Source organism: Chaetodon trifascialis, chromosome 10 (assembly GCF_039877785.1).
Source record: "Chaetodon trifascialis isolate fChaTrf1 chromosome 10, fChaTrf1.hap1, whole genome shotgun sequence".
Lineage (NCBI taxonomy): Eukaryota > Metazoa > Chordata > Actinopteri > Chaetodontiformes > Chaetodontidae > Chaetodon > Chaetodon trifascialis.
In genome coordinates, this window is record NC_092065.1 from 22,297,951 (window position 1) to 22,322,074 (window position 24,124).

Consider the following 24,124-nt stretch of genomic DNA (forward strand, 5'->3'; position numbering starts at 1 on the left):
GGACTGTTGGGCTTCACTAAGGGAGACATCGCTCTGTCTTCAGTCCGTCCACATGTGATCGGAAGTTTGTGTAATAATTAGTGTCTAATGTTAGATGAATATGCATATGTGGTTAGAAACTATTTGTAATACAGTATGTCAGCATATGATGAAGTAATGAAGTTAATTCCCTGTTAATTCCTTATTTAATTGCATGACATTTTAGTAGATATTCTTCCAACACTGCACAGAGTCTACAGTGATAAATAACATGTGGATGAGGAAAGCAACTTGATCGTCCTGGTGGATGTCTGAGCACAGCAAACTAAAGACAGTGATAAGGGCACTAGTCTTAACAGAGCCTGAGACTCAACCATGAAACATCATTATGTCTTATTAATGTGCATCTGTGTGTCTGACTGCACCATATTTGCACCACTAGTCTTAACCACAAGAGAGTGCCAGATGAACACACATGAATGGGAGCCCTGTCTTAGCAGGCCCAGCTGTCATTTCAGCTGCTCCTGTTGGCAGAAGTCAGGAGGAAATAAGAGTGGGTCACAAAACAAAGGTTATATTGACAAGTCATCTCAACTAATAAGCAGTGAAATATGTAACAATCAACTTTTAATTTTGTATACATGGGAGGGGAGATTTTTGACTGGGCTTGATTCAAGATCTGTAGACACACAGCTACATGGGTGAAATACTGTACTTCTAACAGTTCCAGTAGATTTTGAGATTTTGTGCTTATGACTGTATTTCACTGCTGTTCATCTCAACTTTAAGCCTGATGAAAAGAATTCAAGATTACACAATTACAAAAGCAGTTTCCAAACCAGCCCAGTCATTCTGAAACCGATTCCATCTTCCTTTTGAACTCCAATGTAAAGAGCCTAATTTTACTTACACCACGCCATTAAGCCCCAAACTCTTACTAATAACGTCAAAGTGGCGTGGGAGCAGGATTTGGTTGGAGGGAGGGGGAGAGCTGATGGATGGAAAGACTGTGCTGGGGTGAGCTCACACCTCCTCCATATATGCCAGACACAATCTTTCACAGTGTAAGATTTCACATCGCATTCATTATACTAATGCTAGACTAGCAAGGGTACTTCCTGGCACAAGTAATGCAAGTAAGTGTTATGGACAGTCACCTGCTGACTTGCTCCACACTTTGAACCTGTCCCTGCTTATCAGACATTTTTAAATCCTTTAGGGACAGGATCTGGTGAGGACTGATTTCCACTCAGTGCCCTTATGACCCTGTTCAGTGCAAACCTAATAAACAGGATTACAAAAAAAGAATAAAGGAATTAAGACCAAATTTAGCAGCAAGTTGTGAAAGAAAGATGGATAAACGAAGTGTGTAAAGTGTGAATAAAAGCCAAAACTCAAGGCAGTCTTTCTTTTATTCTCAATGGACATCTCAGTGCAAGCTAGAATGAATGAATGTCAAATGTAATCAGTCACCTGAGAACTTAAACCTCAACCTGAACACAAACGTTAAAGAGCAAACCCGCATTTAACACATAGCACAGAACATCTCAGTGCTAATTAAAATCCAGAGTCTTTGTAGAGATTACAATGAAACTGAATGAACTGGAAAAGCTGGACAACAATACACAGAGGAATGGGAGAGGAAATAAGGTGCATTCATTTCAGAATGAATGCGTCATTAAAACATTATCAGTCCAACAAGAAAGCAGAGATAACAGTGGTGAGACAATCTGTAATTGTCCCCTTTTCTGCCATTAAATACACACAATACATCCTGTTCAATCTAATTCTCATTGTGCATAATTATGCAGACATTTGAAAGAATTACAGCTAAATAAGTAACTGAAAAAACGCTTTCTTTCTTTCCATGATAACACCAGAAATAAATACGCAAATTGGATAGAGACCACAACCTAAAATGAGTGCGAGCGAACAGCAGAGCAGGATTCTCCCTCTCAGCTCTTCTTTTACTGTGAGTGTATGATTTATTGTGTTATCACGCATGTGGCCTCTAGTTATTGTAAACACATCACAGTTCAAAGTGAACAGTTTATCAGAGTCATTTCCATCAGAGGAAACCTTACTGGAAACCAAGGAATCTTTCACATCATGGCCTCCAGGGCCACAGAGGTATGGGTTGGCAGAAAGTGCAATTTTAGTTCACCAGTAAGACCCATCAGCCTCCACACAGATAAATCACACATACCAACAGCTGCCGATTAAAATGCATACCTTTCATCTTAAAAAGAAGGAAATGTGCCTCATACAACCTCAAATTACTGTCAATCTCTGAATTGTCTTACTTAACCAACAACTCCATTCCCATGTACATACAAGTCCACTAGCCATGCTGTGTGTACAATTAGAAGCAAGCAGTAGGCAGCTTAGAACAACATCAATTAAAAAAGCGAATTTCAGAGCAATAGTTCACTTACTTTATCGTTTTAAGCCCTGTGTAATATTGGTACCTCTATGTTTGCTGAATCATAACTTTAGCCCCTTGATGAAATTAGTTGCTGTTAGAACATTGTCAATGTTTATTTTGGTCATTTTGAATATTCCCACAGTGACTTATCTGTCTGTTGTCAGTATTATATTTACACTACACTTAGTGGCCTTATCTAAGTTTGTCTTAGTTTTGATTTATCATATCATATAGTATCACATTCTGTTGTAGTGACTGAACAGTGAGACATTTTTCTCTTATACTATCAGTGTCCTGTCCAGAGGCTGGACAGACAACAGTCTGCCAGCTGGCCGTCACAGGTGCTGATGCACTAGTTGCTGCTCAGTACTCAGGTGTAGTAGTGTATTCGTAACACACCCATGTGAGAATCGCCACACCCAGCATCAGCTGATTACGCTGGTTCACCATGGCAACACTAAAGGCCAATTAGTACATATTCAAGCATTTAAATAGGCTGAAAAATAGAAGCTTTCTTGTCACTAAAATAACACCTTTAAAACAGGCATCTCATTGCATATTCCCTCAAACAGTTCTTAGGATCAAAAAAAGAAAAAAAAAATCAACACATTTTAAGGAAATACAACAAGGGATGAGAATCTTTCATATATACATAGTTAGACGATATGCATCAAAATGAGTTTTCTCCCATACTTGACCACATAGTGGTCTTTTAACACTTCATACTATTAGAAACACCAGCTGCTGCAGTCATCAGACACACATCTGATTAAGGGTTTTAAAAAAGAAAACTTGGCGATATTAATAATTTGCTGTGAGATTCCTCGTGCTTTTTCACGGTCCTACTGCAGAGAAAACACATTTCTACTGTATTTGTGGCTGGAGCACAACTTTACTGTAGCAGTGATTCACCTCTGCAGATTCTGATGAACTAGAATTTTACTTCTCACTGCCACCGTCCATTAGGTGGAGGAGAAATTCAGCCTCCTCTCCTTCAGATGGAGCCTGGTGGCCTCAGTGGGAGAGATGTGGTTCCTCCACAGCCTGGAAAACACAGTGTGCGGGAATGTAATATTTTCAGTGTTGAAATATATATTTAAAAATCAAAATATAGCTGGTTTGAAACACATTATGAAAGACATTATGAATTCAAAAGCAAAGTGGTATTTAATATGCTATCAGCAGATAGCACAGCTGAGAAACAAACTCTACAGGTGCCTGCATGAGCCAAACCTTGCCTGAGAGGTACTGTGACAGACAGTTTACCTGATGAGCTGCAGAGCAGGACACGACTGCAGGGCTCTAACCAGGGCCTCTGCTCCTAAGACACTCACACTGTTTGACTCCAGACTGGAAGAAAGAAACAACATACATGCTGTGTAACAAATGTGAGTGAGTGGGCGGCAGGTAAGAACACAATCTAAACTAAATCTTCATGAGCACATTTGACTGAGTGCAGTAAAGACAAAACCTTAACAAAATGGAGAAAAAAAATAAACAAAGTATTTCAAACTAACTAAAATGCAGATGAAGTGTTCACAGAAGTCCTGAATTGTGAATGTTACTTAAGTAAATGTGAGTCTAATCACAAAAAAAAATGGTTTTAAAGTATTATTAAATATTCTTGTTTTATTGAAGTGATCTGAATGGCCCTTGTGACTGTTATACTATTATATGTATCACATCATTAGATGATTACTCATGCGTTAATGTAAAAAGCAGGATTTTACTGTTGTAGATGGTTGAGGTGGAGTTCATTATTATTTTCATTGATTATTTTTCAGTTAACTGATTAATTTTCTGCTTGTAAAAATTCTGAAACAGTGAAAAAACAGTGACATTTGAGAAGCTGGATCCATGAAATGTTATTCGTCTGTGCCTAAAAGATGTAGATTATCAGACTAGTTGCCAATTAATTTTCTGTCAATCGACTAATTGGTGAATTGAGCTGTACTTGTATAAACTGTGGAGTAGTTTAATTTGTCAGTTCTTGATATGGTTTGTTCTCAAAAATCTTAAATTGTAAAGCAACTACGAACAGGAACAGGAACAGGCAAATAGTGGTTATGGTTAGGTTTAGATAAGGGCGCAGTGCTCTTGGGGGAGCACTCCGAGGGGCACGGGCTCTCGGGGGCTCAAAGGATCTTTGATCCTTAGAAATACTTAAAAGACTGGCCAAGTGTGACGTTGAAATGTGCTTGGTGGATTGGGCCACGGTGCAGGCCGGCCGCGGGAACTTGTATGTTTATCGAAGTCCCCCCCTCACTTCAGGGTCTCTGCTGTAACATGTAAGGCTGTCAGGTTAGGGTAAGGCTCCAGGAAATGAATGTAAGTCTATGTAATGTCCCCACAAGTGATAAAAACACAACGTGTGTGTGTGTGTGTGTGTGTGTGTGTGTGTGTGTGTGTGTGTGTGTGTGTGTGTGTGTGTGTGTGTGTGTGTGTGTGTGTGTGTGTGTGTGTGTGTGCATTTATAAACTCACTCTATCCTGGTCAGCTTCTGACAGAGAGGCAGAACTCTGGCCAGCTCCTCTGCCACATCATCACCACAGTTATTCCAGCCCAGACTGCAGACACAGACAGACGCAGTTGTTTAACGATCCCTCTACACACTCAGATCAGACCTGACAAACCTCACACCTCACATCACAATCCACAATCATTCAGTCAATTGTCCCATAGGATTCACTTGAATCCACTGATTCATTTTATTCAGGAGGAGTTTTTATCTTATTTGATGCCAGAAAACTGCACACAGTAGCTTGTACTAACAACGTATTCAATTATGATCTTACCCCACATCCTGTACGAGAGGACAGTGGGCCAGACTGGCAGCTACAGCACACAGCTCTGAAGTCCCAACAGAGGTCAGACTGACAGACCACACACAGAAGCAGAAACACTTTATCAAAATAAAACTAATGATGAGTGAATCTAGCCATACATCAGGGTTGTGACTCCTCAAAACAAGCTGAGGAGTTTCAGTCTTACTGAATCTTGGTGAGGTTCTTCATGCACATTATTGCTTTGGACAGACTCACTGACCCTTCACGTCCAATACGGTTTTCTGAAATTCTACAAAAGACACACCTCAGGATGAGCCAAACGACTAGAATAAATGGCAGTAAGGAATCTGAATGTGTGTGTGTGACTTACTCTAACACAGTGATGTGTGTGAGCCATGGCAGAACGAGAGCCATCCTGGCAGCAGTGAGGTCACCCAGATTATTATCAGACACACTGGAAGACAGCACAAACGCATGTTTTTGAATTGTGTACTGATGGAAGCATGCAAAAGAAAAGATTTTTCATTTCTTCTCTCGAACCAAAGTACGGACTACAGATAATACAAAAATAAATATGGCAAAATGTAAAGGTCATATGGGAAAACTACACTTTTCCCAGCAGAGTCTATTAGACCAAAACGTCAGACTGTTGAAAACAGGGCTCTCTGCACATCTTCCAGCAGTAAGCAGCTAAATCAGATGACTCTCAGCTCAAGGACAAAACTTCCAGGTGGAAAAAGGGAGTGATTGATTTGCAGCCTTTCTTCTCTTCCCCTGACTTGCAACAGTGCTGCAGAGCCACAGTTAGAAGAAGAATAAAGAAGAAGAAACGTACTTTATTAATCACATCACACAAGGTGTTAGTTGCACTACACGCCATGCTTTCCGTGAAATTAGTTTTTCCGCATTTGACCCATCCTCGATCTGTTGATCCTCCGCGGCAGACCAGGAGCGGTGGGCTGCCAGCTGCCAGGCAACGCTGACGCCCGCGCCCGGGGACCAGCACTTCTCCGTCACCATCGGTCAGGTGGTGATCTTCTTGCATGTTTTCAGTGGGGGTTATTACGGAGGAAACCCTGTGTGAGCACGGGGAGAACATGCAAACTCCACACAGAAAGGCCCCTTTTTCCTCGAGCACCAAGGCATGGTGGAGGACACGCCACCAGCGCCCACAGCGGGATTCGAACCGGGGACCTTCTAGCTGTGAGGCGACAGTGTTACCACTTGTGCCACCGTGCTAGTATGCGCATAACGCCAAGCAGCAGCATAGTCCATGCTTCGTGTTTAAGCTCTTTTAGTTTGTCCAACATAAACCAGACGTTTGCACTATTAAAGGCTGTGACCTCCTTCTTCCCTTGGCTGTAATAAAGCTTTTACATGTCACCTCTCACAGGGCAAACTTCCAAAACAGTATTAACAGGGATGATAAAAAAATGTCATCGTGTCCTTACTGGAGTTCTTCCAGACGACCACAGCTGCTCAAAGCCTCCAGTAGCTTGTCTCCTGATTGGTCACTGATAAGGTTCTTGGAAAGACTGAAAGGCCGAGCACACGCGCACACACACAGACACACACACACAAAATTCTGTATATTGAGACTTAGGAGCCAGGAAACAGTTTGTATTCATAAGACACTGTATAAAACATGTAATACAACATAAGATGAACGCAAAATTACAGCATCACCAAATGAAGGCCAAATGACTTGGCTGTCAGTTCAACACTTGGAGAAGAGGAAACCGCTGCCAAATGGAAACAGCTGGTGCCCATAAATAAGGTGATGACAGTCCAATAAAATGACCTGAATGTTCTGAGTGATTGTCACTTCACACACAATTATGACCAAGCAGTGGACAAGCCTGTGATCTTTAGGAATGGTCTAAACTGGCAATAGACAGGTTTTTTTTCTTTAATGTATCATGATGAGGTAAATGCTGATTGCACATCATAATAGCTTTAGAGCAATGACACCATCAGTGTTTTGATTGGTTCCCTTTACGCTTGCATTATTGTGTCTGCCAATGGGTACAATCTCCAAAGACAATGAAGACTGACTGGCGATCAGGTCCGGCTGGCTGTTTCCATATCTCCATGATAGATGAAATGAAGGAATGAACTCCCACTTTTTCTCCTAATGTTTTCTTCTCCACCACCTCAACACCAACCCCTGCTGTAGTTACTTGTTTGCACAGAGCAATACTCAAACTATGTTATTGCTTCATATAAAATTATGACAATTGCACTTTGCCTCTTCAGTGAACACGCTCCTTCCTCCTCTCTTACTTCCAAAGTGGTGTTCATTGTTTTTTCATGGAAATTTGGAAACAAATGCAGTGTATCCTGTGTTGTTGGTTGCTGCTGAGCTCTGGGGAAAACTGAAAGCAGCCTGCTTGTCTTGGCTACAGCAGCACTAGCACTGATAGCACTTGGAAACACGAGGGAGGTTGAAAAGTTGTCTGTCTCCACTTCAACTGCACTCATGAGTTTAGCCAAAAATGCCAACGCAGTAGATTATTTTATCAGTTAAAACATTTGGAAAAGGATAGAACTCTTTTTTATTTGTTTCATCATGGTTTGTCTCTAGTTGCTAACCAGTCCACAAGTCCTTCACACCAGACACGAAGCTAACTTTGAGAAAGACCTAAAATATGCACAACAGGATACGAGATGGAACCGTAATGCATTAATAATGACCTCCTGAGAAAACACCATTCTGTACTGTACATGCTTGTCATACAGTTTCTCTACCATTTTTTTCCACCAGGACCTTTCTGCCTACCTGATCTTCCTGAGCTGCGTCCAGACAGGAAGCAGTCTGGTGAGCAGCTCTATTCCTACATCAGCCATCCTCCAGCCCTCCAACCTGAAAACCACATGAAAAAGAACACATCCAAAATCACGGATGACAAATTTGTGACATCTTACAACAGACTAAAATGTGGTTTATCACATTTGTTTATGTGCAGGGTGCTTTGTATACAGTCCATGTGAAAAACTCACTCTATCTCCTCCATTCGTGTGAGTCCCTCCAAGGCAGGTAGGAGATGTAACACACTGTTTGCTCCTGAATGTCCCATTGCCGGAGCAATCTTATTTAGCCTGACACACACACACACACAGACACACACACACACACACACACACACACACACACACACACACGTTGCAGAAAAAAAGGGTCACATGTGCTGTGTACCATGCAATCAGACCCTCTGTAAAACTGTTATACTGGTTCCAATCTGGGAGTGGATATCCATGAAGTGAATGCGAGGGGGATGTATAGCCATGTACATATGATATACGATACGTATTCACACAGCGTACAAACAGCACTGGCATTAGCCATCTAAGTTCTGGCCTGGAAGCCTGTTAGTGTGCGACACTTTACAGCCTAGCACTATGAGAATGGTACACTTCTCCCACAGGCATTTATGATCAGCTTCATGTGGAGTTGATGACATGCTGGCATGATGAGCTGCAGCAACCTTGGCTGTAATGTGAGCAGTGAAGCTGTAGTTTTGGCCGCAAGAGTGTAAGCCAATGCATGATATCATAAATAGATCAGATTATTAGAGAGGTGATGGATATTTGTGCGTGTCAGTGTGTCCGTAGAGGTACACATAAAGACATCTGCCTCAGCTTTGCGGGCTTAGCTCCACATAGTATATAAATACTTATAGATGGACTGCGGAGTAAAGAGCTAATAACAGGCCACATTATACTGCACTTAATTAGCCTTTAACATCACTTGGAAAGGTCAGATGTTGGATTATGAATACATTTTTATAAGATGAAGAAATCTTAATTGATTATTGTTTGGACTGGGGGAGCACATCAAGTTCAATGAGACTGTGTTTCTTACTTGAGACTGCGTATAGAGTGGATATTCCTCAGTGACTGTGCCAGACACACCCTGCTCTCCTCATTCAGCTCCAAAGAGTCCAGACTTGGGATGCAGACAGAAACACACTTAGGACTTCAAGACATTATAGAAGCCAGTCTATCTGTATTCCAACATTTTCACACATATTGATTCATATGCTTGCATGTGTGTCTTACCAAAGGCCTTCCAGACTCACACACTCTCCCAGGGCTTTGATGAGCTGCAGCCCTCCCGCCGCTGACCACACACAATGAGACAGGCTAGAGGAGACAATTCAGACGATAACATTGTCTAATGTTCTTAGACTGTATGAGATGGTTGAAGCACTTCACACAGTCCCACATGTAAGGTCCACATAGTCTACGAAACTACATGCGAGAATAATTTACAGTTCTACAGAAATACTATGCTGAATGTTTGAGGCTTACTTAAGTGATCGTAGACGGGGCAACATCATGGTCATAATCTGAGCTGCAGAGTCCTCAATCACATGACCTGATAGACTGGGAGAGAAAAAAGGAAGATTTCACTTCAATTCATGAACGTCACTCAAAAATGTTGTGCTGGCTATCCAGTGACATTTAAACCATGTCGAGTTATTTTCAAGCATGTCATACTGTACAAAAAAAGAGCCACAAAATACTGGAATGATCTGACACATATTTGGAGAGCTGACAGTAACTCAGTCAAGAGTCTTTGACGCTTTGCCCATAATTACAGGAGGAAGAAACCTGAAAATATGCATGTGTTGCTCACTTTAAGCACTGAAGGGCTGTGGCCTGCAGCAAGGCCTCTGAGAGCTTCTCAACCCCACAAGCCTCTTTGGAACCAATACTGCAAAGGATCAAAGCAGACGCTTGTCATGCTCCAACTTTAAACCAGACATTAGTAAAAGCACCAAATGTGAGAGGAAAACTCTCACCTGAGAGACGTGAGATGTGGCAGCGAGGGCAAAACAGAACAGAGAAACTCAGCTCCCTCTAGACCCAGGCTGTTGTGGGAAAAACTGTGAATGATGACAACAAACATGATTTGACAAGTTCTGTTTCAAAAATGTCTCCCTGGCACAGGCTCATGATTGCATATTATATTCAGACACAAAAGAGTACTAACTCCAACTCTGTCAGTAAAGGACACTTCTGGATGATTCTTGTCATAGATGCAAGCTGATGTCCCTCCACTGCACAGTCCACAAGGCTGCAGGACAGAAGAACAAATCTCGTTTTCTATCAATATATATGATATTCTTAACAGGGCAACAAATTTGTTTTCAAGAGAAACAAGGATCATAGCTGGTAAGTGCAGTGAAAATGGCCAACTTAATGTGTATTTTCCCAAGGGGAGCTAACATGACGTTGAATCATGCCAGCAGAACAATGGGACTGTGCTAAAATTATGGATCATCTGGAAGTAAATCTTGCTAATAATGCTTAGGCTAGCACATTGTAAGGAAAAAGTACCCTATTTTCTCTGTGGCCATTGATGGAGTCAGATCTGCAGAGTCACCACTGAAAACACAAAAACACATAAAGTTTGTGTTGAAATTATCTTTGAATCCCAACAGCAGTCAATAAATCAAATACTGACAGGAAAAGAAAATGCAGTGTCTGTCTGTCTGTCTGTCTGTCTGTCTGTCTGTCCGTCTGTCCGTCTGTCCGTCTGCCTACATACCTGCTAACCTGTAGAGACAGACTGTCGTTCAGCAGCTAACAAACTAACACACAGCACTCACTCACAGCAGTGAGCAGTAACTGCCAGGCCGTGCAGCTGATTCAGACTGACAGATGGGAAGGTACGTTTGTGAGGGATGTTTTGCTTGTGTTTATATGACTGTGGCATTTAATAGAGCTATTTCAGTTGAAAAAATGGTCGTCTTTCTCATCACTATCACATCCTCTCCCCATCGCTCTCTTGTGGACTCGTCTTCCAGCAGCAGTCGAGCAGCACGCTTTCATGTGTTTTGTGGGTTTGGAGGGAGGCATGAATGGAGGAGAAGGGATTTCTCGACTTCTAGCACAAATCTAGCTTGCTCTTTTCTCCAACATTTCCAACGCCAGCTTTAAGATATCTATTTATTTAAGATGTTTACGGTTTATGTGTATTTTAACTATGGTGTTGAGATCACTGAAGACCCCTTCTGACATATTTTAAGACACAGGAAGAATACTCTGCTTTGAGTAATAATTTGTCTGATAAAGTACAGACTGGCTTGCAAACTTCAAACCCCCCACAGCAGAATGTAAAAACAGATCTCTGCTGTCAAACTCTGCACATAGATCATTCTACACAGTGAAGCTCAAACATCCAAGAGAAGAAACAATAACATAATCTGAGCTGCAGAGTCCTCAATCACATGACCCGATAGACTGGGAGAGAAAAAGGAAGATTTCACTTCAATTCATGAACGTCACTCAAAAATGTTGTGCTGGCTATCCAGTGACATTTAAACCAAACCGGCGTTAAGAGTTATTTTCAAGCATGTCATACAAAAAAAAGAGCCACAAAATACTGGAATGATCTGACACATAGTTGGAGGGCTGACAGTAAGAAACAATGAGCACATCTTTGAGTTGAATTAACTTAAACATGTGTTACCTGACTGAAGTCAGTTCAGCGGACTTCATCAAAGACAGGTGCAGTGTGGTGTAGTGAACCCTGCAAAGTCAATGTGTACAGTACTGTTACATATACTGCACACATGCTGGTTTCATATGGGCCATTCTACAATGAGTCTGAATATGCTTCACTACAAAGAGGGTATAGTCCTCCACTGTGTGTGTGTGTGTGTGTGTGTGTGTGTGTGTGTGTTCATTTGCATATCTCACTTGATCGTTTGTATGTTGCTGTTCAGGTCCAGACAGCGACACACCAAACTAACAGCTTCCTCAGACCTGATCCAACACTCCTCAATACTGACGAGGAAGAGAGAAGGAAACACAGCTCATGCAGATTCACTTCGGAAGAATCATGTTCAGAGGGTTTATTAAAACCACTGGACTATTAAAGAGAACAATCAACAAGATGCTTCTGTGTTCACCATCACCAGCTGCAAAAAGTGACAACAAGTGTCTGTGGCCAGAAATACACACAAAGAAGCCACATGACTGGAGATGTGATAGTCACATGAAAAGCCATCTCAGGCCATGTGTCAGTGGTTTGAATAAACAGAAAGTGGTTATCCACTTCCCTTTAGGAGCTAACAGTGCAGGCTGCATCTACTGTATCCTCCTCACCTCACACTGAATCCTCTCTCACTGCTGTTCAACACTTTCACAAAGTCTCCAATCCAGCCTGACTGCAGCCAATTGTTCTTCAACCTGTGGATCAATGACATCGCTGAATTTCAGATGATGGTTCAGTACTGGGGTCTAGCACTGAAAATAAACACTTGACCAGCTGAGACACTTATAATGATGAGTCATGAGATGCCCTTCTGATCATATATGTCAAGAAAATTTCTATGTACAAGTTATCCTTCAACAGAAATGTAACTTTGAGACTCAACAAGACTGGAATTACAGTTTTGAGATATTCGCAATATCAACATTGACATAAAAATGCCATTTTTATTTTAAAAACCTCCTAAATTCCTTACAAGCTGAAGCTGTTCAGAAGTTTTTTGTAGGATCAGAGTTAGAGTATAAAATGGTCTGAAGATGAAGGCATACTTACTGCAGTTTGGTCAGACTGGGACAGACAGACACGATCTCTGCTAATCTGACCAGATGTTCACGTTCCAAACTACTCTCTCTGATGCTGGCAGAGAGGCAAGCAAGGTGGAAAGAGAGAGAACAAACAAACAGTAACAGCAAATGAGGATTTATGTATTGCCTAACTGATGAATGAAAGTGTACTGAAAGCACCTGAAACAGGGACCTATGACTGTCTGCAGTGAATGCTGACGAGCAGTCGTTTAGCTCTGACCTTCTCTAGCATCAACTGTGCCACCACATAATCACATATGGTGGAATGAACTTTGCTTCTTCCTGTCAGTTTCCATCTGTGCATGCTTGCGAGTGAAGGAACAGTAAAAGAAACCTAGTTGCTGACATATAAATTATTGAGATTTAAACTGAATGGAAATTTATGAAACCATCACAGGAAAACCACAGTGTTCATTTACATTGAGAGCAGGAACGACTCCCACGCTACACTCTACACTGTACGTCAGAGGGGCACAGTATGAATGTGGTCATGCTTCAAGGCTAAAATGTGCATCAAACAGAAAGCCTGTGCACGATGACACGCGAGGAACTTATACTTTTGGCATTTTGCATTCTTCTTGTCCTACCTCAGAGTCTTTTCACAGCCTTCGTATTGTGTAAACCAGATGACACACCTCTCCCCTACTCTCAAACTGTCAGAGACAAAGAAACAGACAGGGATGAAACTTCATTAGCTCATACAGTTTTTCACCCTTTCAACCATTCATTTCATCGCTGTCTTCTCTTGGTCCTTTCTCCACTCGTTTCCAGACTCACCTGACTTCTACATCAGAGACGTTGGCACAGGTAGACAGTGTACTGGCCACATCCAGCAGCCCCTGCTGGGTCAGGCTGTTGTTGCTCAAACTGTGTATGAAGACACATTAAAGACCAGGCAGGTGTTATTCTGTGTTGAATTTTATAATTTGAATTATTTTGTACAGGGACCAACTGATTTTCCCCTTTTTCCAACTTTTAACAAGCCCTTCATTAAAACAGTATTGTTTGCTGCTTGTCTTGTTCTTTACGGCTGTTACAAATGAAAACAGAAATGAACATCAGTATTTCACAGCATGGGTCTTACTTGACGCAGCTGGTGATTTTCAGCTCTGGCAGAGAATCCACAAAACGCTTCACTCCTTCATCTTCCAGTTGGTTACTTGATAAACTGCAGTCAAAAGAAAGGATGACTCAGTATTACTCAGCAGTAAGCTCCGGTGTGTATTTACAGCACACGATTACACACTAAAGTAAGTAAGACTGTGTTGTGTGTGTGGTTTGGGTGAAGCACATACTCCAGATCAGACAGGTGGGGACCCTGCTGCAGGATCCCAAGCAGTCTCTCCAAGCTGTCTCCATTCAAGCTGAAGTGAGTTAACCTGCGTGCAAAGACAGTCAGACAGACAGTTAGACAGACAGTTAGACAGGCAGTTAGACAGACAGACAGACAGACAGACAGACAGACAGACAGACAGACAGACACACAGACACACAGACAGACACTCAGTCAGACAGATGGACAGACAGTGAGTTAGACAGACAGACAGACAGACAGACAGACAGACAGACAGACAGACAGACAGACAGACAGACAGACAGTCACTCAGTCAGACAGACAGGCAGGCAGGCAGGCAGGCAGGCAGGCAGGCAGGCAGACAGACAGACAGACAGACAGACAGACAGGCAGGCAGGCAGGCAGACAGACAGACAGACAGACAGACAGACAGGCAGGCAGGCAGGCAGGCAGGCAGGCAGGCAGGCAGGCAGGCAGGCAGGCAGACAGACAGACAGGCAGGCAGGCAGGCAGGCAGGCAGACAGACAGACAGACAGACAGACAGACAGACAGACAGACAGGCAGGCAGGCAGGCAGACAGACAGACAGACAGACAGGCAGGCAGGCAGGCAGGCAGACAGACAGACAGACAGACAGACAGACAGACAGACAGACAGACAGACAGACAGTCACTCAGTCAGACAGACAGGCAGGCAGGCAGGCAGGCAGGCATGCAGGCAGACAGACAGACAGACACTTCATGATAAACTGCTTATGGGCCATAAAATCTTTTTTTTGTATTTATTCAGCTGCTGATCACAGACCTGCAGCTGGCGTGTTCTGCTTTCACACTGTCAAAATGGATGAAGGATTCAGTCTGAGGCCTGAAGAAGCAGAATTTACCAGACAGAAAAAACATGCACAATTACTGCAGGGACATGTTTACAGTATTGTAATTACTCCTATTATTGACAGATGCAACACAGGAAAGTACCTGAGCTCCACCGACATGGCTCGCTGACTGACAGTCAAACAACTGACCAACATCAGGGCTGCAGCTGTGGATGTGATGCTGTGGCTGACACTGAGGAGGAAGACGACAGAGTTGATTCAGATGAAATGAGAAGTTAAGCAAACCACAAACCAACAAATTTCAGTGTCTTTAAAGGTGGTGGTTCTAAATGAACTATGAAGACTTTCCTCAGCTTGACAGCATGTTCTGGTCTGGTGAATTGGCCTGCAGACTCACTTAGAAAAGAGCCTTTTCAATCAGTAGCCTCCGCACTGAGACCCAGGAGGCGGTTGTTCACACTGGGCTACCACTTAAATTCAAAACCAAGGCATCATAAACACTTCATTCTGTTTGGCATTTCAAACTGAAGTCATACTCATTTCTGGATTGTGACAGCATCTTTATATTTTCTCCATCTCAGTAACTAACAGTACATGTCAGTACAGCAGTAAATATTCATACAGTACACATATTTGTGCCACGTTTGATTATAACTCCTCCATCTGGTTATCTGTTAATGCTGCCGGCCATGATTATTTAAGTTTCTCTTGACTGAGAGATTTTTGCTCACACATAAAACCATCCACACTAATTAACTCCTGCATGTGTGTAGCTCTTACTTCAGCCTCTGCAGTGACGTCATCTTCGGCAAAACCTTCAGCAGATTCTCAACTGCCTTGTCTGTCAGCGAGCTGTGAGACAAACTGACCCAACGGAGAAATATATTAATGTCTACCTGTTTGGTCACGATCATAAAATAATATGTGGATGTGAAATAATTAAACTTACTCTAACTCCAAAGGGGAGTGACACTGGACCAGTTTTCTACACAGCGTGGTTACATTAGATGGCAGCAGGCTGCTGTTGTTCATCCTACAGCATAAAGAAGAATCATTAATACTTAATGATAACGTCAAAGTAATGGAGACACAGACACAGGTCACGTGTTTTTCCTCAAACTCTCTGCCATCTCACTGTACCTGAACGTCTTCATCTGCTGTTTGTCATCGCTACAAAAGAGCACAGGGTGAGTTTATTAAGTGCAAATGAAAATGCAAACAGTGGTTTCCAGATGTGTGGAGGTTTTCTACCTTCTGTCAGGGCAGAACTTCAGGGTCACCTGCCCTCTGCCTCCATGACTGTAAAACCAAAAGGACACAATCAGAATAATGATCTGCACATTTTGCTGATTTCTACGGCACATATACAGTGACACTCATCCAACATTTATCAGCTGTTTTAACGGAAAGCTCAACACGATGGAGAAACAGGTGCTCAAATTGTTGCTGCTGTAATAAAATCATTTAATACCTCAAATGTGAAACAAAGAGTACCTGATGAGGATTTCTGTTAAGTTGTTATGGGAACACAAAGCACCAGCCAGCATCACCACTCCCTCCATGCCGATGTTGTTGTTATGGGCACTGAAAAACACACAGAGAACAATGAGCCAGGAAGAGGGACATCATTCAGCTCTAAATACACCATTTATACTGAATAGAGCCCCAGGGTAAACATAGTACTGCCAGCACTGGCACATTGTGTTTGGAACCTGTTTGGTGAGGATATAATCATCCAGTTTTTGCCAGCTAACCAAGATTAGATCAGCTCTGTCTCACGACAGAGTCTCGTCCTTCATTTTAAACAGCTCCTCATTTCCGTATACAGAAGCCACAACACACAATTCTGGAGGCAGAATTATCAAATGACATACAACATAACATACAACCTTATATCGGGGGTTTGCTGCAAAGATCACTAAAGTTTCAGATAGTTTTCTATTGTTTGGAATGTATCATTAGTCATGCTGTTATCACGTCACGTGTGAGTCTTACTTGATCTCCTGGATGCTACTCAGACGAGGTAAGGCCTCCAACAGTTTCCTCAGACCTTTGCAGCCTAAACAGTTACTGGACAGACTGACAGACAAGAGCATAAAATAGTAGAGATACTGAAGTAAACTGAGGATGCAGAAAACACAAAAAAAATTTGAGAAAAATATCAGTGCATTATAATCTATGGACACATCTGATCACCATGCAGACACATGGTGATTGCTAATGAGGTATGGTGGTGAGGCTGATGTTCTCGTGTATCGTACTCCAGCAAAGTGATATCCGAGGAGGCTCCCAAACTCTTCCACACTCTCTCCAGATCGGCAGGCAGCAGATCACAGCAGCTGAGGCTGACAGAAGCAACACATTCGTGATTACCATCATTATCATCATCACCATCAGTAATACCAATATTAAGTAATATATTGTTTATTATTACTTCCTGTGGGCAGCTGCACTTGATACATACCAGAGTATTTTAGATCTTTCATCTGCAGGTTTTTCCCTCCTTCCAGAGAACACCATAGACACCTGGGCAGGTATCTGTAGTCTGAAACATTAAGAAAAATATGGATGCAGAGCAGTGGTGATGCCACCATTAAAGATTTAAATTAAGTCATCTATGTGGCTTACCATGAATAAACAAGTTATGAGTGTTTGTGAATGCTTCCAGTGTGTCATAACAAATGCAAAATAATGAAAAATAGAGGTCAACTAATGTAATTTACATATGTTGCTGGTTGTTTTACACAAAGAGGAGCGTTGCTGAACAATGACATGATGGCCCTGCCTGTTGTAACCATAATGATGAAGTTGTATGTATAGTATGTTTAAAGGTGTGTGCATGTGTGCCTTTATAGTGTGCAATGCACATGGCGGGTGTGTTTGTACCTGATATGAAGCTCGATCACAGCGGGACAGTCAGGCAGCAGAGCAGTCAGAATCACCAAATCCTCCACTGAAGAGCAGCTGTCATTCACACTGAGAAGAGACCTCTGAATGTCAGCAGTCTGCTGCTGTTCACTTCTTATTGCTGCTGAATACACTTCCTTCTACTTGCCTATCCTTTACCACTAAGAATGAAATGATGCATTAAATGTCGTCTGTAACAGCTAGCTAAAATAGAGTTTGGCATAAATGGCACATTAGAATAGCAAAAGTAGTGTAGTAAAAAGCAGCCGTATGCAGCTTCATGTCACTCTTGTATCATGTGCTTTGTGATGCGCAGCTTCGTACGAATCCAGTCTTACATAATCTTTCCCGTTATGTTGAACGTTGGCAAAAACTGTGTCAGCATCCTCAGAGTTTCCACATCCCACTGGCTTCCAGACAGACTAGGGGGTGTACACACACACACACACACACACACACACACACACACACACACACACACACACACACACACACACACACACACACAGACCTTCATTAGCATCGGAATGAATATAGTATAAGTAGTATCAGTATAGTTCTAACTAACGTAAAGCTACACCATGCAAATTGTCAGTTGTGGTGAACTGAACTCCAGCGACGAAAGGAAGTGACGACTCTCGTAAAACATCACTTCTACCAACAACAGCCAAGTCAACAACTAGATGTTATTGTACTCAGTGTTGCATTCTTCTCTTCCAGGATGTTGTATCCAGTGATGGAAGAAGTATTCAAATGCTTTACTAAAGTAAAAGTATCATCAGCACAGTGTGCTTACATAGCGTATCAAAAGTGAAAGTACTAACTGAGCAGTAAAACGCTTCCTGTCAGTGTTTTACTGCTACGATGTTTTTCTGTATTAACTTCACTTCACTTTACTTTGCTTTACTATTATGTTTGTTTATGTTAATGTTACTGCTGCATTAATGTGTTGTTATATAATGCTTAAAGATGTTTAAAGCTGAGCTCATTTTGGCTACTTTATATACTGTTGGGTAATTTAATCTACAACAACGTTTCATATTCTGTAAAACCATCATATGTTTGTAGTGCTCTATGAGTCCTGTGAGAACCACTTCTCTAAAAATCAAAATGCATTTTCCAGCTATTCTGAGGCAGCTTTTAAAAAGTTTATTTAGTGTAAGAAGGAGGGCAGTTCCTCAACACAAAAAAGAGCAGTCGATCCTCAATTCAGAATCACTACATATGGAGATGCATGGTTTTCACTGGACAGGAAGGGTACGAGTCAAGGTTTTTTTGCATCTGAGATTTAGTGGAAGAGAAGTTTAAAGTTGCATATAATGGAACTACTTTTTCCATTCCACCACTGGTTATATCTTTGGTGGGTGTATTTAGTTATAGTTATTTAGGTTTACTTACTCAAGGATGGACAAGGCCGGGCAACGCGCCACTGACTCTGCAAGTTTATGCATCTCAAGCTGGCTCCATTTCTGGTTCAACAAGCTGCAGAACAAATGGTACCACAAAATAATAATAAAAACAATATCACAATAAAGAAAGTGCGAAATATACATAATTTGAATCCTGTTCAAATCAATGGCCACAATAAGTAACTGGACTTCACTGATTCAGAGGCCATTTCAGGTGCGTGAAGCTTTTGAGGAACCATTAGATTTCAAAAAGGAGCAAAGTTCTTCAAGGAAACGGGCTGTGTTCGTAAAGACCTGGAAAGTGGTCAACATTTGATAAGCGTTTAATTGACTCATGCCTCACCTGATTCTCGGCTCAGACTTAGTTTTATGGCTGCAGAGGGGAATACGGAAACAAGACAGAACTTCAGAATGTGCAGGAGTCATTTGATGACAATATTATAGACATACCATGCCACAGAGACACTGTACGGCTACTCACTTATGGTTTGTACTTACTCATGTTTATCTGACCATTACACTCACCCATTCAAATCAGAGTTTTGGGAGAAAGTTACTGTCACTTCCTTCATCCCACTGCAAAGAAAAATGTGTACTGTTTAAAAAAGTTTAAGTATCATAAATCTCAAGGTTACATGTGATGAGAAGACAGTTTGGATTTAGACCAAACAGATGTGAATATAATGCAGTCAAGTGTTAGAAGTATGATAGTGGATAAGCTCAAAACTTTCATGGATCCCACACCGGAGAGCCCGTGGGTGTGTACTATACAGCCTCATTGTTAAACCATGAAACCATGCTGTGTATCTGTGCATGTGTGCATGTGTGTGTGAATGTGTGTGGTCATACTCTGCATGAACGTGCTGGATGTTCAAACATGAAGTCATTTTCCTGATGAGACAGTCCACTGCTTTCAGAGAGCTGTTGTTTCGACCCAACCTGCAAGGCGCGCGCGCACACACACACACACACACACACACACACACAACCCCTGTGCATGGAATCAGCAAAATCTACAGCAAAATCTTGAGCTGTTGTGGTTCTTTAAAAACAGCACCTGGTTAGCAACACGCACTTACATCACGGAGACCAGTCCTGGTAGTTTGGTGAAGACATCAGCAATGTGTTCAATGCCTGCGTCTTTCAGATTGTTGTCACTCACGCTGCAAAACAAAAAACAGAAGTTGGTGTCACGCTGCAAGAGCTGCATCCAAAATACTTCACCATTAGGCATCAGCGATCTTATTTATTCAGAAACACAATAAAAATGATGATGTGGCAAATTTACTTGATTTCAGTGATGGCCGGACAGTTCTGCAGGGCAGAGGCCAGACAAGCTGCTCCTGTGGCCGTCAGACTGGCACCACAAAACCTCGAGAAGACAAAAGACAGTATCAGGCTGATTGCTTCTACTGCAATCTTTACAGCAAAAAATACACTGATCTGTGAGTAGAGTCCGAGGAGGGTAAACAAACACTTACACTACACCACTTCAGATAAGATGGATATGAATTCATGATTCAAGACAGACAGAAAACACAGAAGGAAAAAAGCACCAATTTGAATCTTACTCTAGTTTCCTCAGGGTTGTGAATTTTGGCAAAATGGAGGACAGCTTCTCAGCAAACTTGTCCCCATACTTACGCCCACGAAAACTGAAAGCAAACAAAAAGTGGCGAGAAAAAAAAACATGTTGGATTACAAATGCAATGCAGCTTAATCTAGTGTGCTTATGAACAAGAGCCTGAGTTTGTTTTTCACATAGAGTCTGTTTGTTAACTTTCCAGCTCAGTCCGTCTCCGGGCCAGTTTCACTTCACTGTTTATTGTTTACTTTATCAGTCAGCCTGATAAAATATCCCTCTAATGACTTAGCTGTCGTCTTTTCGTTGCTGAGTCCAGAGCCAGGTCTGCTTGTTACGCACAGACTCAGCCAGCCACAGATCACAGCAGGAAACAAAGAGCTTCAGTTAGTTTCACAGTATGTGGGACAGCTGGCCAATCAGCTGAGGAATGTCAACAGCAAAGCAGCAGCTCATTCCACATTTGCTGTCCTCCCAAGGGCCAGAAGCTAAACACAGGTTTTCAGATTCTTGACAGATTAACACCATCCACCTCATCATTTCTGTGTGTTGCAATTTCACTTGTGGCCATTAAAATAATACTTAGCTCTGCATGCCGTGCACACCTGGCTCTTTGACTGCATTTACATGGCTGACGGTCTATGTATTGCTTTGCATATGTGAGCACTTGTGCAGACTTACCAGAGATAGTGAATGTACTGACAGCGCGGTAGGACATCTAAACACTCCAACTCCATTGAGCATGCTCCAAAGTCCAGTCCGATGCCATTATCACCAACTGAGTTAGCTACAAAAGCCAGAGCATCAATATCGTCTGGTACTAGCCGGATGTTGCGCAGCTCCAGGGTGGGTCTCATACCCAAAACCTGCTGAGCTAACTGGTGGTCCTGGCTCTCCTGGACACAGTGACAGAGCTCCAATATCTGAGAAGACGTAATGTGGCAGAATCAGTAAAGAAAGAAACAGAGAGATTCTGTACAGTTAAATTATACATCTGTTTATCAGGATTCACTTCAGTTCATATTCTACCTTTGGTCCAGTCAGGGTGTTGCTGTGACACAGTTTTTTCAGCAATTTTATAACAAGGGCTTGTCGTGTTTGGACAAAATTTAGGCCTCCTGCTCCACCAGAGGTCCTGGCTAGTTGAACTAAGGCTTGAGTGCAGCGTGGGGAAGCCAGACCACACACATACAGGTGCAGGGAGTCAGTGAAGACTGTCCTCTGGTCTGACTTGGTCGTCCAGCGAGTTTTCAGGCTGAATCTGAGAGAGCAATGAGGAAGAGGATAGAGCATGCTGATAGTTAGATTAAGAAGGAAGGACACACCTGTGCTGTGTAGAGGACAGTTCCTTGCCTCTCTAGCCATATGATAAGAGTAAGTCACGTTGCACACTACACTGCTCGGTGATGATCCCATGTCATATTTTGGCACGAGAGCAATATTTATCTGTATTTATTAAGCTACCTTTTAGTTTATAAACACAAACCACTGACAAATATTACATCAAAGAGGTTGTGTTGTTTGTATGGCTGTTGTAAAATGAGCCCATGGGTACTTTTACTAGCTGTGGGATCACTATGTCACACACTTGTAATGAACTTAATGAACCGCCACAGTACACAGCGTACAGTAGGATACTGGCACAGCAGAGCGCAGTTTTACCTGCTTCTGAGTGCCTGATCGACCATTGGGAAATCCCTGCACTACTGTGGATACCAAACATAAACATAAACATGATATGACATAAAAGAAAAGTCCACGGCCAGAATGACACCATAGAACGTCTGTGGCATGTGTCTCCACCACCGGACCACCTGCCCTGCTGATTAGTCTTTTTTATACTGGATGTCCCTAATTGACTGGTGAAGTAGCAGCAACACATTCTCTCTCCAAGCAAAACATTAGGCAGGAGCTGTTTGTAGAATTCAGAATAGACAGGAATGCTTTTATTTCTGTAACTGTCCCCGTTGTGGGGCTAATAAATCTATCTTATTTAGTGACACCTCCTGCTGTGTCAAGCCCCCTCCCCACTCGCCCCCTGAGCCCTCACTACTGTGATTGGATCATCCACTTTGGGCCTTTGTCAGCATATTTTTGCTCTCCTTTTACGGTCAGGGCAGACAGGCAACATATCTTAGTGTGCTCATCTTACACGAGTCATCTGTTTCCAAAGCAAGGTTATTCCTGGTTAGGAGTGTAACTCTATATGGTCAGACTATCTATTGCACTCTTTCGCACGTTGTATCATTATTCAGATAATTCAAAATTACTGCACACTGATGTTAGGGGATATCTAGAAATTTAGTTTTCATATAAGCTGCAAGATCACTTGATGATTGAATAGAATTATTGGTATGATTTTTTTATATATGAGGTGCAGTGAGTAATCTGTAATCTGAGTACATTTAATCAAGTACTGAACTTATTTTCTTTTCATGCAAACTCTATTCCACTACATTTCATACAGAAATAAAATACTGCTCTAACTCACTACATTTATCTGACAGCTTTACTTACTCACTAATTAATTAACGGCAATAATGGCAGTAATTTTTTAATGTAAAAAAAAATTATTATTATTATTATTTATCTATCTACTTACACACTGTTTGTCATTTGAACTTCTTTTCGATGTCAAAACATAATTATTCTGCAGGAGATGTAAGTTCTTAATTTTTTTTATGCTAACATGTTTGAGTGACTTCATATCCTTTTTGAATATATTAAAATGTATAATGGAAGTCTATGGGAGGAATGTTTGAAAGTTGAAATCTCAGCAACTACAAGTGATTATCTGAAAGCTACAGGTGCCCCATCTGGAAACATGGTTTCAATAGCGCCACCATGTGGTCAGTAATTACACGTTTTATGTTATGACGAATAACTCGTCGACCGTGAGGTGTGGCTAAACAATACTTGGAAGATGTGTCCCTGTGATGCTGCTGATTTCACTGATTCAGGCAACTATTTTGGATTTTTTGCTAAGAATATTTTTTGCTTCTTTTGGCACAAAATCAACCTGCAAGCTGTAACCTTCAGCAAACTCAGCACACATCATGCTTAGATGAGTCTGTTTTTGGATACTTACTGTTTGTCTGTAGTTAGCATACTTTTGAAAGTGTGGCCTGACGTCCTTAACAGGCCACAACTCGTTAGTGCTAAACTGGATTGCAACCAAATTTGGATGTTGTGCATAGAGTCACATTGCAAAAGCGTTAAATATTTCATGCAATTCTAACCACAGGGGGCGCTACAGTAGCATCAAAACATGATACTTCCACAATCCTGCTGACTAACATAAAATTAAACTCAGCAAACCAGTT

General features: G+C 41.9%; 1 protein-coding gene across 1 annotated transcript in view; it reads right to left on the reverse strand.

The window, feature by feature from the left end:
- Nucleotides 1-1,376: 1,376 nt before the first annotated feature.
- Nucleotides 1,377-24,124, reverse strand: part of nlrc5 (NLR family, CARD domain containing 5) — a 32,560-nt gene continuing 9,812 nt past the window's right edge. The window contains exons 11-55 of the mRNA XM_070973090.1: nucleotides 21,831-22,062; nucleotides 21,483-21,724; nucleotides 20,791-20,874; nucleotides 20,508-20,591; nucleotides 20,299-20,382; nucleotides 20,069-20,158; nucleotides 19,745-19,795; nucleotides 19,563-19,592; nucleotides 19,209-19,292; nucleotides 18,149-18,232; nucleotides 17,790-17,879; nucleotides 17,368-17,448; nucleotides 17,165-17,248; nucleotides 16,899-16,982; nucleotides 16,398-16,487; nucleotides 16,155-16,202; nucleotides 16,044-16,073; nucleotides 15,853-15,936; nucleotides 15,684-15,767; nucleotides 15,046-15,135; nucleotides 14,876-14,935; nucleotides 14,073-14,156; nucleotides 13,862-13,945; nucleotides 13,555-13,644; nucleotides 13,365-13,430; nucleotides 12,746-12,829; nucleotides 12,307-12,390; nucleotides 11,899-11,985; nucleotides 11,669-11,728; nucleotides 10,534-10,581; nucleotides 10,187-10,270; nucleotides 9,996-10,079; nucleotides 9,830-9,907; nucleotides 9,502-9,576; nucleotides 9,250-9,333; nucleotides 9,053-9,136; nucleotides 8,191-8,289; nucleotides 7,970-8,053; nucleotides 6,642-6,725; nucleotides 5,561-5,644; nucleotides 5,396-5,479; nucleotides 5,200-5,277; nucleotides 4,888-4,971; nucleotides 3,671-3,754; nucleotides 1,377-3,448 (exon numbers count right to left, since the gene is read on the reverse strand). Of these exons, the coding sequence (XP_070829191.1) occupies nucleotides 3,367-3,448; nucleotides 3,671-3,754; nucleotides 4,888-4,971; nucleotides 5,200-5,277; nucleotides 5,396-5,479; nucleotides 5,561-5,644; nucleotides 6,642-6,725; nucleotides 7,970-8,053; nucleotides 8,191-8,289; nucleotides 9,053-9,136; nucleotides 9,250-9,333; nucleotides 9,502-9,576; nucleotides 9,830-9,907; nucleotides 9,996-10,079; nucleotides 10,187-10,270; nucleotides 10,534-10,581; nucleotides 11,669-11,728; nucleotides 11,899-11,985; nucleotides 12,307-12,390; nucleotides 12,746-12,829; nucleotides 13,365-13,430; nucleotides 13,555-13,644; nucleotides 13,862-13,945; nucleotides 14,073-14,156; nucleotides 14,876-14,935; nucleotides 15,046-15,135; nucleotides 15,684-15,767; nucleotides 15,853-15,936; nucleotides 16,044-16,073; nucleotides 16,155-16,202; nucleotides 16,398-16,487; nucleotides 16,899-16,982; nucleotides 17,165-17,248; nucleotides 17,368-17,448; nucleotides 17,790-17,879; nucleotides 18,149-18,232; nucleotides 19,209-19,292; nucleotides 19,563-19,592; nucleotides 19,745-19,795; nucleotides 20,069-20,158; nucleotides 20,299-20,382; nucleotides 20,508-20,591; nucleotides 20,791-20,874; nucleotides 21,483-21,724; nucleotides 21,831-22,062 (3,829 nt within the window). The 3' untranslated portion in view covers nucleotides 1,377-3,366. The remainder of the gene's footprint in view (nucleotides 3,449-3,670; nucleotides 3,755-4,887; nucleotides 4,972-5,199; nucleotides 5,278-5,395; nucleotides 5,480-5,560; nucleotides 5,645-6,641; nucleotides 6,726-7,969; nucleotides 8,054-8,190; nucleotides 8,290-9,052; nucleotides 9,137-9,249; nucleotides 9,334-9,501; nucleotides 9,577-9,829; nucleotides 9,908-9,995; nucleotides 10,080-10,186; nucleotides 10,271-10,533; nucleotides 10,582-11,668; nucleotides 11,729-11,898; nucleotides 11,986-12,306; nucleotides 12,391-12,745; nucleotides 12,830-13,364; nucleotides 13,431-13,554; nucleotides 13,645-13,861; nucleotides 13,946-14,072; nucleotides 14,157-14,875; nucleotides 14,936-15,045; nucleotides 15,136-15,683; nucleotides 15,768-15,852; nucleotides 15,937-16,043; nucleotides 16,074-16,154; nucleotides 16,203-16,397; nucleotides 16,488-16,898; nucleotides 16,983-17,164; nucleotides 17,249-17,367; nucleotides 17,449-17,789; nucleotides 17,880-18,148; nucleotides 18,233-19,208; nucleotides 19,293-19,562; nucleotides 19,593-19,744; nucleotides 19,796-20,068; nucleotides 20,159-20,298; nucleotides 20,383-20,507; nucleotides 20,592-20,790; nucleotides 20,875-21,482; nucleotides 21,725-21,830; nucleotides 22,063-24,124) is intronic.